General features: G+C 44.7%; 1 protein-coding gene across 2 annotated transcripts in view; it reads left to right on the top strand.

Annotated features, from left to right (window-relative positions):
• The window catches only part of tgfbr3 (transforming growth factor, beta receptor III), an 88237-nt gene that overhangs the window by 40340 nt on the left and 30620 nt on the right, over positions 1–17277 (top strand). For both annotated transcript variants that reach the window (XM_035413844.1, XM_035413845.1), the window contains exons 4-5: positions 4701–4838; positions 16298–16481. In XM_035413844.1, the coding sequence (XP_035269735.1) occupies positions 4701–4838; positions 16298–16481 (322 nt within the window). The remainder of the gene's footprint in view (positions 1–4700; positions 4839–16297; positions 16482–17277) is intronic.

The following is a 17277-nucleotide window of genomic DNA, read 5'->3' as shown; positions in this document are numbered from 1 at the left end:
AAGTGAAACTGCATGTGATGAAATTCCAAAATAAGACAGCTCTTGTCATTCAATTCGATCACTATTATTACTGCCTAAAGTGGCTAATTCAGTTCAATTAACTTGACAGTTTGCAGGTGTACTAATGTGAATTTCAGTGCTTTGAACTGTGCCTTTGCCAGCACACTGCCGTGACCGTTGCAAGAGGAACTGCTTGTGCTCCAGATTTAAGAGGCCAGGCTGCTTATGTGACATCACACAAGACAAGCAGGCTCCCTGATTACTGAAAGGGATGCCCCCCCCCCCCCCACCCCCGTTATGTGAAAGGTGTTTACTTCTAAAGGCATTAACTGCCATCACCTCTTTGCAAAGCCGTGGGTGAAAGGCCGCAATTCCTGTTTTGGGGGCATGTGGAGGCAAGCCCGTTGAGAGTTAGATAACGCCTTTGAGATGTAAGAGACCATTGGAGCAGGGAGTCACAACCTCTGGGTGTACATCATACAGTATGCAGGAAGGGCAGGGATAACGGGGCAGTGAATGACACTGAACAGTGCCATGGTGTCTTGTCTTTCCACTCTTGTATTTACACATTCACATTTCCAGATGGTCAAATAAATGGTGGAAGCCATTTTGTTTTTTTCGGGCTTATTTGTTGCTCATTTGTCTCAGAGCTTCCAGTGCGTGGTTCAGGAGGCTCCCCTGTGTTCATTGGCTTTTTGCTAGCCAGTAATTGCACTTAAATGTGAACATACACTCATGTGCTTCCATGATTTTTGCGTTTATTTTCCTCAGGATTTTGGGTTCATTGCACCCGTTTTTTTTAGTGTTTGTTTTCCTCCGGAAGATGTCAGATTAGCGCCTGTCAATCAACCCTGTTTTGGCTTTCCTTATGAATTCCTTAAATTGTGTTACTGATCAAGTTACATTCATTGTGTGAATACCTCAGTGTATGCCTGCATATTTGCAGGGAAGGCCGGCTCGTACAGTATGAATTGCTTACCATTATGGGGCCTTTCTTTAATGGTAAACTGCTTGGGAAAAGATCTGAGTGCTGTTGTACCTTAAAGATGTGTGTTTCTCGAGGCGCACCCCTGCCCTGTCCCCCTGTGGAATGCGCTCATCCACGCCTCCGCGGCCAGTGATGGCCGTCCAAAGGAATGCAGTCTGAGCGATGGCGTCGCCGCGGCAGCAGCAGCTGTCTCCGTGGGCGGGGCTTTCGTTTCGCCGTAACGCAATATGGCCGGGCGAGTCTCCGCCGCTGCTCCCGCACGCCCCGGCCGCGAACGTCCGGTTTAACGGAGCCCCGGGCCCCAGAATCCCCGCGCCATGGCCCGCGGTGTTACTCAGCCTCCCTTCCCCTGTTCTCGCGGCGCGTTTGTCTAGCTTGGCTTAATCCCGCCGGGCCGTTTCCAGGGCGCTTGTGACCGCGGGTGTTTTGGGTTCGACGGTCGCTGCTGGATCCTCCTCGCTGGGCTCTGCGTCTCGGGCTTTGATCCCTCTTGTTTTCTGGGGTCGTTTTCATGCCCTGGCCGTGTGACACGGTCTAAATCACATTAGCAGAGGCCGGAGCTTCTGGCCTCGGCCCTGTTTTCGTAGCCTGGTTGCTGTGGAGATTCTCAGGCCTCCAAAAAGACGTCCTCCTCTGAGAACCAGTAGCCCGCGCAGCTGTTGGTGGTCTTCCGACTTGTTGGAAGGGGGTAGGAGGGTGACTTAGTGCTGGAGTTTATCTCTTCAAGCAAGGATACAAATGCAGAAGTATTGGCTCGGGCCTTGTGTTAAGTGTCCACCCTGACACCTGGAAATTGTTGAACAAATCCCACTTCAGGTTAGGAATGCTCCCTATGTCATCTTTGTTTTGTAGTCAATATAATCTAAGGGCCCTCTGGTGGACTGATGTGCTTTACAAGGGACTTGTAATTGAATTTACTGGCAGTTTAATTCACACTATTGAAACGAGGAGAGGTTCTTACCCAGGATTCATTCAGCCCTGTTTAAACATGGCTTCCACTATAGTGCATAACCATACCAGTCTTAATTTGACCAGACTTTGCTCAGTATTTCTTTTTTGTCATTTTTTCTACACTTTCTTTTGGCAACACGTGTTGATGCTGTCTGGGATTACTTATTCCTTTTGGAATTATTTGTACTTGATAGTAAAATTCCATGAGTTTTACAACCTCGACTTGCTCACGTTTTCTCTGCCTCTCTCTTTTTATGGATGTTTCTGGAAACATTTGCTGGAGTCTTAGGCCAAGGAAATATTAGCAGGTATGATCGCATACTAGTTTCTTTTATTCTCTGAAGAGGAATACAGATTTTTTTTTTTTTCCATGGGCTAGACAATGGAGAAAGCTCAAATAGATTAGAAGCTCATCGAAACTTTCCACACAGACAAACAAAAAAAAAAAAGGGGAGAAAAAAAAACAAAGGAAACCACAGAGCGACGCTCGCGGCCTCTCGTTCGCATGCCTGTGTTTGTAGAGTGACTGCCAAGGCTCTCAGAGATAAGAATTTAGTAATTTCTTCCATTCCCTTTTTTTTTTTGATGACTGCTGCTGCCCTTCTATTGGGCGCACTGCTAAACGCCTTCATTTACACCCCCTCCCTTCGGATCTTGTGATTATGGCTTTCAAACCGCGCTCTTGTAGCCTCTGGGCTTCTCCAAATCGTCACAGCCTCGGCCCTGAACACCAACTGTTAAGTTACAGCCAGCACGTAAACGTGTTGCTTTTCTCTCACCAGTGCTCTCCACAGAGTGCTCCTTTGTGTACCCCGAAGTGGCATTTTGCGTAGTGGATGATGGAGGTTTTTGTGTTGGGAGTTGGGTGTTCATGAGATGAAAGCGTGAGTGTGCGTGTTTGGGGCGGAGTGAAGTGCTGCCAGACCATTGCTTTTGGATGCTGGTCATCAGACAGGTTAAGGAAAGAAGAAATGTGAGAAGGCTGGAACTTTGGTGGCTATCTTTCTGAGAGTGGCCCCAGTCTAGCCTGTGTTCACCTCAGCCTGAAACTTGAGTTTGTCTGGCTTTACTCTGTGATGGCAATTTAACAGATTAAATGCAGTCCTACAAAGCATCGTGGAAGAGTTGTGGGTTATATTTCAGGACTGTCTTTAACAGGCTCATGGTCCCCATATAAACATGAGGGATTGTGTTAAGTTACTCAGATAAACAGTGTCTACAGAGCCTATGAGAGGTTTCACACCCTAGATATTTTATGGTAACTGAGAGCTACAACTTCCTAAAGTGTTGTAAGAAAAACTTGTCTGTATTTATGTAAGCTTCAGTTAGTGGTATTTTTTTATCATTATCATAACAAGAACTTGTTTGTTGTTATTAATTTATGGTTGGGCCAAAACAGGAGGTTCTCTTCAGAAGATAAGGATCTGAAGTCGTCAACATGCAGAGCTGTCAACAAAACAGCTATTTGTGTGTGCCATGCAGCCGAGTGAGTGTGTGATGTGTTTTGCAACCCAACGTATGCGGCTTGTCATTGAGGCATTCATGTCGTACTTCAAAGAGGTCGGTTCTTCCAAACATAAGCAGTGCCGCTCATTCTTCTGATCATTCCACACTCATTCCACCTTTTTTGTGAACAGAATTTATTATTTATAATTTATTAAAACAGCATGCGGAAAGTCCAACACTCGATGCAGTTTGCATGTAAATGAAGATTTCCATGTAATGATTACATGTGATGATCTTCATCATCATTGTGATCATCAGCACCATCTTCACAACCTTTTTTTTGCCAAGGGTTCAAAGCAGCACTGATGGAGTTATGGTAATTAAAGTGAATCAGGTTAGGCTGCTCAGTGGCTAATGCGATTAGCCTGGGAATTGCCCTGCACCACCACTGTGTGCTGAGAGAGAATAGGAGGGCATAGACACAGCGGCTATGTGTCACTGGAGCTTTTTTCTTTCCCCGCAATGTTCATTACATTACTGTACTGCATGTGCCACTTAAGCCATGCAACATCGGCCCTCCAGAACAACTGGAGACCTGGGTTGGAAAAACTGAAATTGTGATTAAGTGTGCCCATTAGTCAAGCCTCTGACGGGGTCTAAATCAAAATGTGTCTTGTGCACAGTTCGGTTCCCGTGTGCATGAAGTCCTTAAATCACGCTGCTAAATTCGGTCCGTTGGGCAGTTCCAGTGAGGGCAGCTTGCACTGAGGGTCCCCAAAAGAGGTCCCCCAAGAGGGAGCTGCACTCCTGCTGCCAGTAACAGAAAGCAGAAATGTATTTTAGTTACAGTCTGATCCAGTGGAGACTTCTGTGTTCTGATATGTGGATTGAGACATACTTTCTTTCCCTTACAGTATGTGCATGCACAAGCCAGAGTGAGGGAAAACTGGAACCACGCAAGGTTATGGACTGTGAGCCTACTGATTTGGGGGGGGGGGCACTGAATCAGGGCTGGGAGATGCCTCCCAGGGAAGTAAAAAGCTTTCAGCTGCGATATCATCAGTGACGCGGAACGCGAAAACAAAAACACTGATAAAGAGCAACAAAATGGCTCCATCAGGAAAACTCAAAGAGAACAGAATGGCCTGAATTCTTTTTTTTTTTTTTGAAAACGCAGAAAGCAAACAGCCTGGGTGTGCGGGGTTTCTCTAAGACAAATGACAGTAACCGCATGCTGTGTTTGCGCTGGTGTGTGTCTGTGTGTGTGTAGCGTGTTTTGTTTTCCCGCCTGACGTCGCGTTTCTGCTCTTTGAAGGTGGTCCTACACGTCAGGCCCATTCAGCCCTGGCGGGTGCACGAGAAACCGCTCGTCTTCGTGCTCAACTCCCCAGAGCCTGTACTCTGGAAGCTGAAGACAGTGAGGCTGGCTCCCTTCATCAAACGCACCTTCTACGTGAGTCCTAAACAATACAGTACCTTCCATGTCATCATACAAATACCCCGCTGACCCCTGCTGCCTCTTCCTATACATTCATGGTGGGTCGTTCATCATCTCAAACATTACCTCTTTTTGGACTAATTTTTTTTTTTACGTGAACACAAATTTACATTTGTTAATTTAGTTCTTATACTCTACTCTTCCATGATTCTGTTTGAAGATTTCTAATATGTTCACAATATGTTTCTTAATTGTTCAAAAACAGTTAAGAGAAAGAGAAATAACTTGCAATGCGGCAGGTTTTGTTTCTTGAAAATCTAATTGAGACTTGCTGAATGTAAACACGCACCCTTCAGGAATGATAGTCAGTGAGTGAATCATGTATTCCGTTCTGAACTAAAGAAACTGGCGAGGTCATTCCTGAATGAATCAGTGGACAAACTAAAAACAGAATGAACTCCTCAAGTTTCTTCAAGAGAGGCAGTCTCCTTGCTCAGTAGCCTTTTTGTCTTTTCATTGGTGAACTGCACATTGTATAGATGCACAATAAGTCAATAGGATACCCCCACCTAAGTTTATCAATAGAACTTGGCAACATTTAAATCAATATAAAATCTTTCAAATCGCAGGTGAAACTGACAAAATATGTTTCACTTACATATTTAAATGATTTTTTACGATGTAGTTATGATTCCGTATTGATATATTTATTCATATTTTTTCAGCCTCAACTTTCCTGATAATGTCAAATATTGTGTTCTTTGGATTTAAATGAAAAATAATCCAATATAAATAAAATACTGTTATACATATAGGACAATAGAGAAAATAAAGTGTTTTCCCCAAGGGATTTAAGTTACAGTAGCTGTCCACAATATGCTATCAAAGTCAGGCTTATGAAAAATAAATGAAAACTAATTCGAATTTTTTAAAATTGACATGTGGCACCGGCATTTGTGAGGAATCACTGAATGAATTTGTGCTAAACAAATTCAAGTCGCCTAAGGTTTTTTTTTTTTAGTTTACTGCAGACTAAAGACTATCCAGAAGTAGTACTAAATGAATCAGTGAACACAGCATTGTAGGAATCTTTATAGTGCTCTCAATGTAATGACTCAGGTCATATAAAAGAACTGAAATGGCAAGCACTGCTGTACATCTGGCCTTTACCGCATGTATGTTTCCACTTTCTTTAGCCTATTATTCTGGCTATTAGTCTGTATGTAAATTAAGGGCTAGGCTGTAGTTACTATTGGCACAGTAGTGAGAACAGGGCATGGAGGCACATTTCCTGTTGCTGAATTTGACCATTGAAGCCTCCGCTCAGAGAAGCAGCTGCCTTCTTAGCCGTCGCAGTGAATATTTACTAAAAGCCACTGCTTGGCATTCCAAATGTGAAAAGTATTTACAGTAACTGTCTAAATTTCTGTCCTCAGAAGTGAAATATCCATATGTATGTTGGAATACCATGCATTCATATCAGCTCCTGTGGTCTTGAGGTGCCTAGCATGTTACCATCCTGCTGTGAAAGGAAAAGAACAGTTTTTAGGAGCGTTTAAAAAATAAAAACGACAGCTTGAGTCCTACTTAATAGTGCATGTCAATCTTGGTTGTCTTTATTGCAGGAGCTACAGCGTGTGGCCGCAATTTGTGCTTCATGAATAGCGTGAGGCTCTAATTTCTTCTGAACAGTAATTGATGTTAGCGTTTGAGGAGTGTGGGGATTGCGGTGCTGAATTTTCCAGCTGAGTAGCACCCTCCATGCACACACACCCCCCCCCCCCACCCCCCTTCCACTACACTTTCCATTTCCTTTGCAGGAAACCCCAGTAATCTCTGAGGATGGTTTACTCACCCACTGAAAACATTGCTGAGATCAGCCATGTTTTCTTTTTTTTTTGTAAAGAGTGGCTCATGCTCTAATCATGATCATGTGACACTTGGTTGTTTATATGCCTGTAGTCAGTGTGCTCTGTAGTTTTTTTTTCTTTCCTCTGACAAACATTGCTGAGGGCATAATTATAGACTGTATGTTGTTGTTATGTGGCTATGTTGTTTTCCCTGGAAATTCATTGAACTAATGCTGGAGATAAATAAAATAGGATTTATACGGTTGATAAACTGGAATACCGAGATCAGCATTGCTAGCTCTGTGCTCTCTGATATCATTATTTTCCTGACATGGTTTTTCAAATGTGGGATAGGTTTCGAGGCTTATTGCTGCCTGTAGATGGGAGGGTATGATAGGAGATGATCCACAGTGATCATGGGCTCAGTTGCCCAGTGAAAACCTGCATGATGATGCTTGGGAAAAGAGCATTGTAGGGGGAGTGGGCTTTGGGCCTCCTGGTTCACTGGCCATATTTAGTGGGAACCCAGGGGGCCCTTCTGCAAGACTTAATGAGAAAACGAAAATGGACTGGCCTGGATCTTTTAGCTTAAACCTCCTTGCCACATGCGAAAATCACTGGGAGATCAAGACGAAGAGGCCAGCCCGGATTAGCTTGATCACGGCAATGACCATCTGTAAGCTGGGATATATGCTTCTACCTTCCTACATCCACTGTACATACCTTCATGTAGCCTCAGGGGTTTTTCAGTGTATATTAACAGTGGCCTTTCGATGCATTTTTGTGGGAGTCCGTGTTATTATCTCCATATGTCGATGTATTGTGTCCACCTGCGTATGCTCGACCCCGACATGTAGGCTGAAGGTTGTGTGAACGTGAAACATTTATGGGAAAAAGAGGTGCTGGCTGCTAAGAGTGAACACGACCTGCTGATATAACGTCGGCGAACAACGCCGTCGGCTTGCTTTCGCTGCTTTCCGACACAGGGGCGACACGGGGGAGGGGGAGGGGGGTGGTTCTCGCCGTACGTCCTCAGCGGCATTACACATCGAACATGGCGAGAGACAGCAGTGGAGCTTAGCGAAAACAGGTGAAGGGCTCTCCCTGAGGCGTAAGGGAAAGAGTGAATGGTTTTGCAGGCTGCAGTGTATTCCCGTCGCGTCATGGAGGACGTTTGAAGAGCTGTGGCCTGCGAATGCCGGGTGGAGTTGTGCCTCTTTATGTGTAATTTGGGGTGAAGAGGCACACGTAGATCGCTGACGGGTCAGTTCCCCCAGGCCAGAAGCAACACTCTGAGGCAAACAGCTTGGAGAGGAGAGATATTGTGAAAAACATTTGCGGACATTTGTGTCCACAGTTACTTTCATTGCTCTGATAGAAAGGCCCACAGAATCCATAAAATGGCTATAGCTGGAAGAAATGGTTGAAAATATGCGTTTGGTGTGAGTTATTGAATTGATTGGTTTGCCAGACAGTGGCTGTTCCATTATCATTGTGGATCATAAGGGCTCTCTCTCTCTCTCTGTCTCTCACGCACACACACTCTCTGTTACTGTTATTTTCATACACACACACACACACACACACACACACCAGTAGTGCACAAGATGACTCAGACTCATTCCTTCCCTATCCTGACCTTTGACCACAGTAAAACAGAACACACGCTTATACTCCTACATCCCCATCTGTACAAGTCATCTACTGTTTGTCTGCTTCATTTGACATTTGAAAGAATAATAGTTATCTAAACCTTTCTGCTATTCCAAAGTGAAACCTCCTCGTGCCTGAGAAGAGATTGGGCCTTTCATTCCTGGAAGATGTGTTTCTCAGTAGTCTACTTCTTCCTGAAAGGAATTGCTGTAGTTATATGAAGCAGGCATGCTAACACTCACTTACCTTCATTAAGGCCCCAAACAGGGGAAAACTTTTTCTTGGGGCAGACACTGTACCACAGAATATGTTGGTTTCACCCGCTGACATCTCAGACACCCCCGTGAGCGTGCGTGGGGGAAGAAAAACATGCAAAAATGCATATGCTTGCTGATATTCTCTTTTTAAATGAGCTATTTCCTGTTCAAAACTGGATATGGTTTAAAGAACACAAAAGTTCTTGTGGCCATGCATGTTTTTAAAAACTACATTTTAATGGGCTGGTTGTGTGGACAGAGTATGATTCTTGGTTGGTCAGTAGTGTTTTCACATATCCTCAATTTTCTGTGGTGGCAGACATAAAACAGCAATAACAGAAAGCATGAAGACTGCACGCAGAGCTAATGTTGTGTATCTAACACTGTTAGGCATGCAATACGACATAGGGGACGCTACGTCTGGCGGATATTTTAAAGTGCGCCAAGCAAAGCCAGAACATTATTTAGGGACAGCTTTACCATTATTCCTTATAGAATCCATAAAAAAAACTGTCTTGTACATCTGCCATATAATAGATGGGGTAGATGTAAACTACAACAGCGTTGCCTCACAGTTGACATTATGGGTACATATCATTGGAAGATCCTGCTAAGCTAATAATTCTCTGTGGATTTCAAAGCTCTACTGGAAACATCACCGAAATGTCATGAAGCGATCGTTATGTCATCGAATGTTGCCTGGCTGTAAGTTAAGTCGCAAGCCACGCGTTTGAGTGGCAGCTGAAAAGCCCTCTCCGTGCCCTTAGAATCCTCACAGGCCCACCCGTTTTTGTGCGGAGTTTGTAACCGGAGCTGGGCCTCTGCCTCTGTCCCCTGAATCGCTCACGTCAGGTTGGTCCACTGGGACACCTCATTAGTGTGCCAGTGTGGAGCCCCATTGCAGAATAAAGAGACGGTTTAGCATAGGAGAGGACACTCAATATCCCCTTTTGTCAGGGCTGTGCTCTCCTCAGCTGACCCACTCACCGTGTCTTTTCCATTACGGGGAGCGCTCTGCTTTCAGAATGGCTAACTGGAACGAAATCTGTGGCAGTTACGAGCAAATCTGCTTCTTCTATTCACAGTATTTGCCCAAAGCTACAAGTTTGAGGAAGACTGTAGTCAGTTCTTCCTGCAAAAAATGCAACAATGACACTGAATGGACAGTTCGGACGAAGTAACACGCTGGCATCAAACTGAATGGAGTTTAAAGCAAACAGGTCGGCTGTAGGCTGTGCGGTGTTGGTAGCCGTTTAAACTGGACAGCGTACTTATGGGATCTTAACACTGTGCCCAGGGACCGTGAAGTCACCTCCCAGAGGCCATCGCGCTCATCAGAAAATTTCCTGTGGCAAATTGGTCCTTAAACAGTCCTGCCAGACCTTATTTCCTGTGGACCCTCGCCATGAGCCGGGGTTCGTATCAGGTTTAAGGCTCACGAGCGGACTGTTGGTGTTGGCCGTCTACGCGCTCACCTTTAAAAATGATCCGTCCAGACGCCCTCTCTGTAAAACACACTTGGGAGCATTCTGCGCCAATCGGGTAGTCTGCACGCCAACGTAATGAATATCGCGAGGGAGGACATTTTACAGTGTGCGGCTCAGACGTAATTTCATTTCGGCAAATTAAAATGCTGGGGCAGACACTTTTCCGGTCTTTGCAGTCAGTCCTTGAATTTGTACTAGACTTATGCAATGTGTTTATTGTTCTCTTTGTTCTTTTGGTACTGTGATCCTGTTCCGAAGAAGCTTTTTGAAAATATATAATGGGCTGTAAATAAAGTTTGGATGCTGGAATGTGTTGCTCTTTCGGTGTTTGCCAAGCTGCTGTTTTTATTGCTCTAGAACGAACAGTGAAAGTCTTTCTGATTGGTAATTGAAACCATCGCCGGCCAATATTGGTTTTCAGTGGACACACGTCTGCAGAAGCAATCTGCTGTGGTGGGTTAGCAGATGGTGTTGTTTTCTCATAACATCTCATTGCCAGTACACACATGCGCAGGCGCATTTGCTGCCAGGGCCGTCCTGGCTTGAGCCGTTCAACATGGCTGTCAGCCGTTCATTGCGTTCACTTCTTCAGAACGCGCTTTTATCAACCAAGAATCCAATTACTCTGTGCATATTATAATTAGCAAAATGTTTGTATTTTTAGGCAAGATGCATCATTGGCATGCTGAAGATTGCCGCACTCTGGTAATTGACATTTGGCAGCTGGTAATTGTGGATATGGCATTAATATGTTGATTCCCATGTGGTAAAATACTACAGGAAACCACATTAAATTGCACTTTTTTTAAAAGCCTAGTGCGGCGTTGGGAGCTGGGCAGCATGCAACTGTTGTTTCTGACTGAAGAAAAAAGGAGTCCAAGCAGAAAGAAGGGAAAGTTGAATCTTTTTTAGACGTTGTTCTGCCTGCTCTGGTTTTTCCTGGTAACTGGCGGCAGGAAATCTCGCAGAGCTTTGGGAGCAATATTGCCTTGATACTCCATGTGTAGAGCATGGAGCTCAGCGGGTTAGGCCAGGTGCTGAATATGCTGATGGCTTTATGGCAGGACTGACTTATTCCCTGTGTTAAAACTATGTTGTGTTGGGTGGCCTGGAATTCTAAATCCCCCCGCATGCACGTCTCTAGATACTCCCTAACCAAACTGCAAATATATTGTAGTTATTAGGGGGAACTGCTGAAAAATAATAACTTGATGTGCTGTTTGTCGTCTTATTGCTTCCTTTTAACCGTATTTTAAAATCCACTCGGAATTAAAGATCTGTGTAAATGTACTCATCCAGAGCTGGCCTTTTCACTTGGTGACATCATCACTCCCTGCACAGGCATTGATTGAGATTTTTAGAAAAGATACTGAGAATTAACAAGTGCTTGTAGGTAACACTGTGTTGAATTATGAACATTAAGTGGAATTTCCTTTTAAAAACAGCATCCAGCTATGTGTTGATTTTGACTTGGATTTCACTTCATCCTAACCTGTCGGTGGCCCCATTTCATTTTGTAGAATATTAGTTCATAAACAAGCCAAAAACTAGTCGCTGTCTGGAGTTGTTTGTTGCTAGAGCGCAGATAAAGCGCAATAATTTATTTATCTGGGGACAGCCTAGTGCTAAGAAAGTTCACTCTAGTGCATTGACCCTCTCCCTCCATTTCCATTACAACTGAAGAAGAAAAAATGAGAGCATGTTTACTGCACATCTTCTACACCAGTAGCCTATGCAGTATGTCGGACTTGTGCAGTTCCTATAGAGACGGTCATTAAAGTTAGGATGGAGTTTCACATCGCGCTGTAACATGTGTTCTCAGATGAGCCAGTCCATTGGCACGTTACTTTCCAGTCTTAAACTCTGCGGAGGACAACCATCACAACATGTCTTGTGTTGCTTTGGCGGTCCAGGGCGATCGTTTGACGGTCCATAAACAAAAGCTCCTCCCGTGGTCCATAAAGTTGAGGCGGGGCTCCTCCTCAGCGCGGCGGTACGAGGAGCAGGCGACCCTGAGGTATGAGACCTCGTGGCCGCTCGCCAGCAGACTCCTGAACTGCAGCCTTACCTCAGAATCACCATTTAAAGTTTCAGGGGAATTTCTCTGAAAGATGTCAGTCAAGTCGCTGTACTCCTGCCACTGGTATGTTACTAGGACCTAAACGTAATTTTAAGCTTCCTTGGAATAGCAAATGTAATTTAACTGTAATTTTATTTTTTAAAAGTGTGACTAAATGAACCTCAGGGAAAGTGGTAGGATGTGCTTAGCAGGCACAGGGTAAAATTCCATTTAGACAGCTGATTCATCAGTTCTTGGCATGACCAATCAGATACTTTCTTTTCTTTATGTTTCATGGCATCAAGCCTCAAATTTGCAAATGTGGACCTGTGTTACGTAATGGATTAACTAGGACAGTAACAAGGGTGTTTACTCAGAGTGTTACATCGCTGTCTTACATCTACACAGCTGTACGACATCTTTTTGAAATGTCATTGATAGCTCTGTAGTGCAATTTGGGAATGAAACATTTTGAACCTGAAGTTTTGTTTGGGGGTTATGTATAAATGATTTTATTTTATACGAGCCGTTACAATTTTGTAGTTAAACTGTATGGGAATTGTGCATATCTGTGCACTTTCAATTCTTTTTGTAGGCATGACACTCTGTATTGTATGGTATTTAATACTGTTATATAATAGTGGTCCATCTGTTTCACTGAACGATTCAAACGGCGCAAAAAAAAAAAAAATCAGCCCCACACTGAGTAAGCAAACAGGCCTTTGCTCAATGCCATGGAACCCCTGTCTGGACCACCCCCCCCCCTTATATTCTTATTTGAAAAACATTTGCGGTTTCATATGAAAAACAAGGCCCCGAGTTAATGATGTTTCTCAGGCCTTTCTGTGTAATTCTTTGAAACTAATTGAAGTCTTACTGTATCCCTGCAATTAAGCAAAATACAAAAATTTATTGCGTTTTGGCTCAGGATTCGTGCAGAAACACGACCAACTCGTCTAGTGCCAAACGTGCTGCAGTATTCCAGACACTTCTCGGCAGTAAAGTGTGTTGTGCTATCTGCCTCTCAGCCAACCCCCCCCCTCCCCCCAACACCCCTTAGCGATAGTTCTAAATAAAGGTCCGTCTGAAGCCATTTTGTTATCTCTGTTTTTTATTGTCGTTGATGAGCGTGCCAGCGGCAGAGACGGGATCAGCCAAAGGTCAGGCAGATGTTCCGCACCGAGACAGATGTGTCGGAGAGTGGGTTCAGACGTGAGGCGTGAGACTTCGGAGCGAGGGCGTGGGTTGCTTCTCCTGTTCGTGCTCTGGAATTTTCTCTTAGGTCCTGCATGCACCCTGTACTCAGATAGGGCAGCGGAGTGGTGTATAAGCAGTGGGGTGATGGGTTGTGTAATTGAATTGATTTGACCGAGGTGACTGAACTCCCTATCAGTTTAATGGGATGATAAAGATTCTCCTAATTGGACATGCCAGGACTGTGTCCACTGCGCCCGACATTTTTTAGATATGGTAAGCTGTTGGAGAAAAACAGCAAAACAATCTTGGAAATATAATGAGGTGGCCTGTCTAGACCCTGTACTGGGACCGTGCAGTGTACAGTGGGTTTCTCAACACATGCGAATGTTTATCTCTCTGAAGTGAAGCATATGCGTTGAGCTCCATTAAGAGCCTGAGGGGTGGTCTGAGTTTGGAACGGTCACCTCAGCCAAGTCGCGCTGCCAGAAAAGCAAATCAGCACTTCATCAAGAGTTCTGCACATATGTTAAGCCCCCCCCCCCATCCCCCATCCCCCAATTTATTTGGCATCTTGCAGCTGTTTTATTAAGCCCTGGCATTTTTTTAAACTCATATTTTCAATTGCACCCCTATTTTTATCAGGCCTGGACATTAAATCTTTCAGTTTGTCATCTGGCATTTAAAAAATAGCATAATTTACATATCCATTGAGCTTGTGGGCAAAAACCATGAATATCTGTTGATATTACCGTCCCATTCCATACAGAATGTGCATGCACATCTGTACAGTTTACATACATGCTCAAACACACCCTCACACATGCTACTCAAACACACATGCACACACACACATGCTCCCACACATAGACACACACTCACAGACACATACATGCCCTTAATTGTTCAGTTATTGGCTGAAAGCAGAACAGACATGTGTGGGCTAACCCTTCACATTGAGGTGAGACAGATCTGAGGCAGTGTTGTTTTTAGGGTATGTCCTTTGGGACATTGCAGCCTCTGAGCTGCAGACGGACTGTGAGTGTTTTATCGCTTATACCAGACGGATACTAAGGGTCTGTGGGCGTGCTGTCCGTAAACACAGAACAGTCCAGTGTCAGCCATTTTGAGTTACCCAGCTAGAGTTTCTGGTGACACTTCATATAATGTTGTATAAACAGTGGTAACTTTACACTTTGTGTAAGAAGACAGAGTGGGAAAATAGAAGATCAAAAGTGAAATATTAATGTGGGAGATATGGCCATATTGTTCCATTTTAGATTAGTGTTTATAAATTTCACTGGTTCATATGTATATATGCTTGTAATCTAAGAGGAGCATATTGATACAATTCTGCCACCGTGTTTATATTACATTACATTACATTACAGGCATTTGGCAGACGCTCTTATCCAGAGCGACGTACAACAAAGTGTATAACCATAACCAGGAACAAGTATGACGAAACCCCTAGAGAGAAGTACCGGTCCAAGTACAGGGAACAACCGCATAGTTCAACTTGGACCCTGGTGGTTAAACTGATTAACACTAACAACGAGAACGGCAACAACGCAATCTATGGAAAAATAAAAATAAATAAAAATACAAGTAGTCGTTAAGACTGGCGCATCAACTAAGTCACCTATTAAACAGCTGCCTAGTTACACCCCTAAGTTTAGTCATTTACAGGGGGGGAAGGGAGGGATGGGGAGAGGTGCAGCCTGAAGAGGTGGGTCTTCAGTCGTCGTTTGAAATGGGTCACAGTCTCAGCTGTTCTGACCTCCACAGGGAGGTCATTCCACCATCGTGGGGCCAGAACAGACAGGAGACGTGTTCTGGAAGTGCAGGTGCGAAGAGGGGGAGGTGCTAGGCGTCCTGAGGTAGCAGAACGGAGGGATCTGGCTGGCATGTAGGGTTTGAAAATCTTGTGAAGGTATGCTGGGGCTGATCCCTTGACTGCCTGGTATGCTAGAACCAATGTTTTGAATTTGATGCGAGCTATAACAGGCAGCCAGTGGAGGGTAGTGAGCAGGGGAGTTACGTGGGAGTGTCTGGGGAGGTTGAAGACCAGACGAGCCGCAGCATTCTGAATGAGCTGCAGGGGTCTGGTGGCAGATGCCGGTAGTCCAGCCAGAAGAGAGTTGCAGTAGTCCAGGCGGGATAGAACCATTGCTTGGACCAGGAGCTGGGTTGAGTAGGTGGTGAGAAAGGGGCGGATTCTGCGGATATTGTATAGGAAAAATCTGCATGCCCGGGTTACTATATAAATGTGTTTCTCAGTTTATTATAATTGGAACTGTTGGAGCTGTCTCTAGAATTGGTACTGATTTTTAAAAACCTGTGGATTTTATTGCAGGTGCATTTGTTCAAAATGCCTGTCATTCTCACGCCCTTTTTCCCCCCAAAAAGAGCCCTTACCCTTAGGATTTGGACCATTCCATATGTAACCCTAACACTAAACTTAAACCAGCAAGCTTTCTGAAGCATGTCCTTCCTGTTATGAGTTCTGTGAACATGTGTCGACTCCCTCATGCTTTGAAACGTGCTCTTAAATCTCAGACTGTTCTTCTCTTTTCTCGCTCGGGGAAAGCTAATAAATGAAAATCAATTTGGGCCAGGTAACCGTGCCTGAGCATTTCACTCCGTATTTTCAGTCGTGGCGAAAAATATATTGTTATACAGCAAAACACAGAGCCTTTCCATAATGGCCAAGGTCTGCACCGATGCCTGGAGGGTCCATACATCACATCTGGGACATGGAAGTAGTGCATGGGCCAACAGGTCCCCAGAGCCGTCGAGAGTGGTCAGTGCTGTGTGCCCTCGGGCTACTGGAAAACTACCTTTCGGGAGGCACCAAAAGCTGTAATTAATGCCTCCCTCAAGCTGCCTTTAGCACTCAAAAACCAAAATGGATTTTTCCTTTTTGGGGGTAATTTATGACTCTTCTCTCCCCCCCCCCCCCTTTCCTGGCCAGGTATCCGAAGGCTCGCGGGTTCATTTTGAGCCGGGAAATTTCTCCCGCTCTTGCGAGGTCCTGGCGGAGACCCTTCCCCACGGCAACGAACACCTCCTGACCTGGGGCCAGGAGAAGTACAAAGCTGTCACCTCCTTCTTAGAGCTGAAGGCCGCCGAGGAGGTCTACATCAAAGTGGGCGAAGGTATGTGGGCCGGGGCTGGAGGACCGGGGGGTTTGCTGGGAGGCTCGCCCCCATGTGGCCATGGAGTCCCCAGGGGAGAATTTTTGCACACATTCCACAGAATTTGTATTTATGCAGCGCATGGCAGACCTTATTTCTGAATGGCTGATCCACATTCAATAATTCATTCCCCATGGAGACCATAGACAGTCTCCCACTAAAGCATTGGAGCAAAATCAATGTGATCTATGGGGGTACACTTTTTCTACCAGTTCTGCTGGCAGTCCTTGAAATCCATAATAAGAAAAACATAGGATTTGCCTTTTGGGATTACGATTATTATTATTATTTTCTAATAGCGCGTCGCTTTTTGACACGGTTCCAGGAAGCACTGGACTTAGGGACGGCTGACTGATCGATGGATTATATAACCTACTTTCTGTATGAAGGTTTTGCACTCGGTGGTGAATAGCTCCTCTGAGTGTTAAGTCACCAGACTTAGAGCTAAGAGAAAGAGAGAGACAGAGAAGGAGGCCCAACACTGTTGCCACAGTCCTGCACCTACAGCCTGAGCTCAGCCACTAGGTTCCGCTGGCTCTAACATGGATGAAATCCACAGCCTTCTAGGTTTCATATGTACCCGATTAACAGGCTAAAAGTTTGTAAGTAGCAGCACAGCAATATACATTATTGCATTACGCTTGAATTGGGAACTGTGGGATGAAATGTATACTGCAAACGATCGGTTGTGTTGTTTTTCACTGCAAACACACAAGCTGACAAATGGTTTTTGTGGTATATTTTGTTGATTTATGAT

Source organism: Anguilla anguilla, chromosome 4, assembly GCF_013347855.1.
Source record: "Anguilla anguilla isolate fAngAng1 chromosome 4, fAngAng1.pri, whole genome shotgun sequence".
Taxonomy (NCBI): Eukaryota; Metazoa; Chordata; class Actinopteri; order Anguilliformes; family Anguillidae; genus Anguilla; species Anguilla anguilla.
This window is presented reverse-complemented; position numbering and strand designations above follow the sequence as displayed.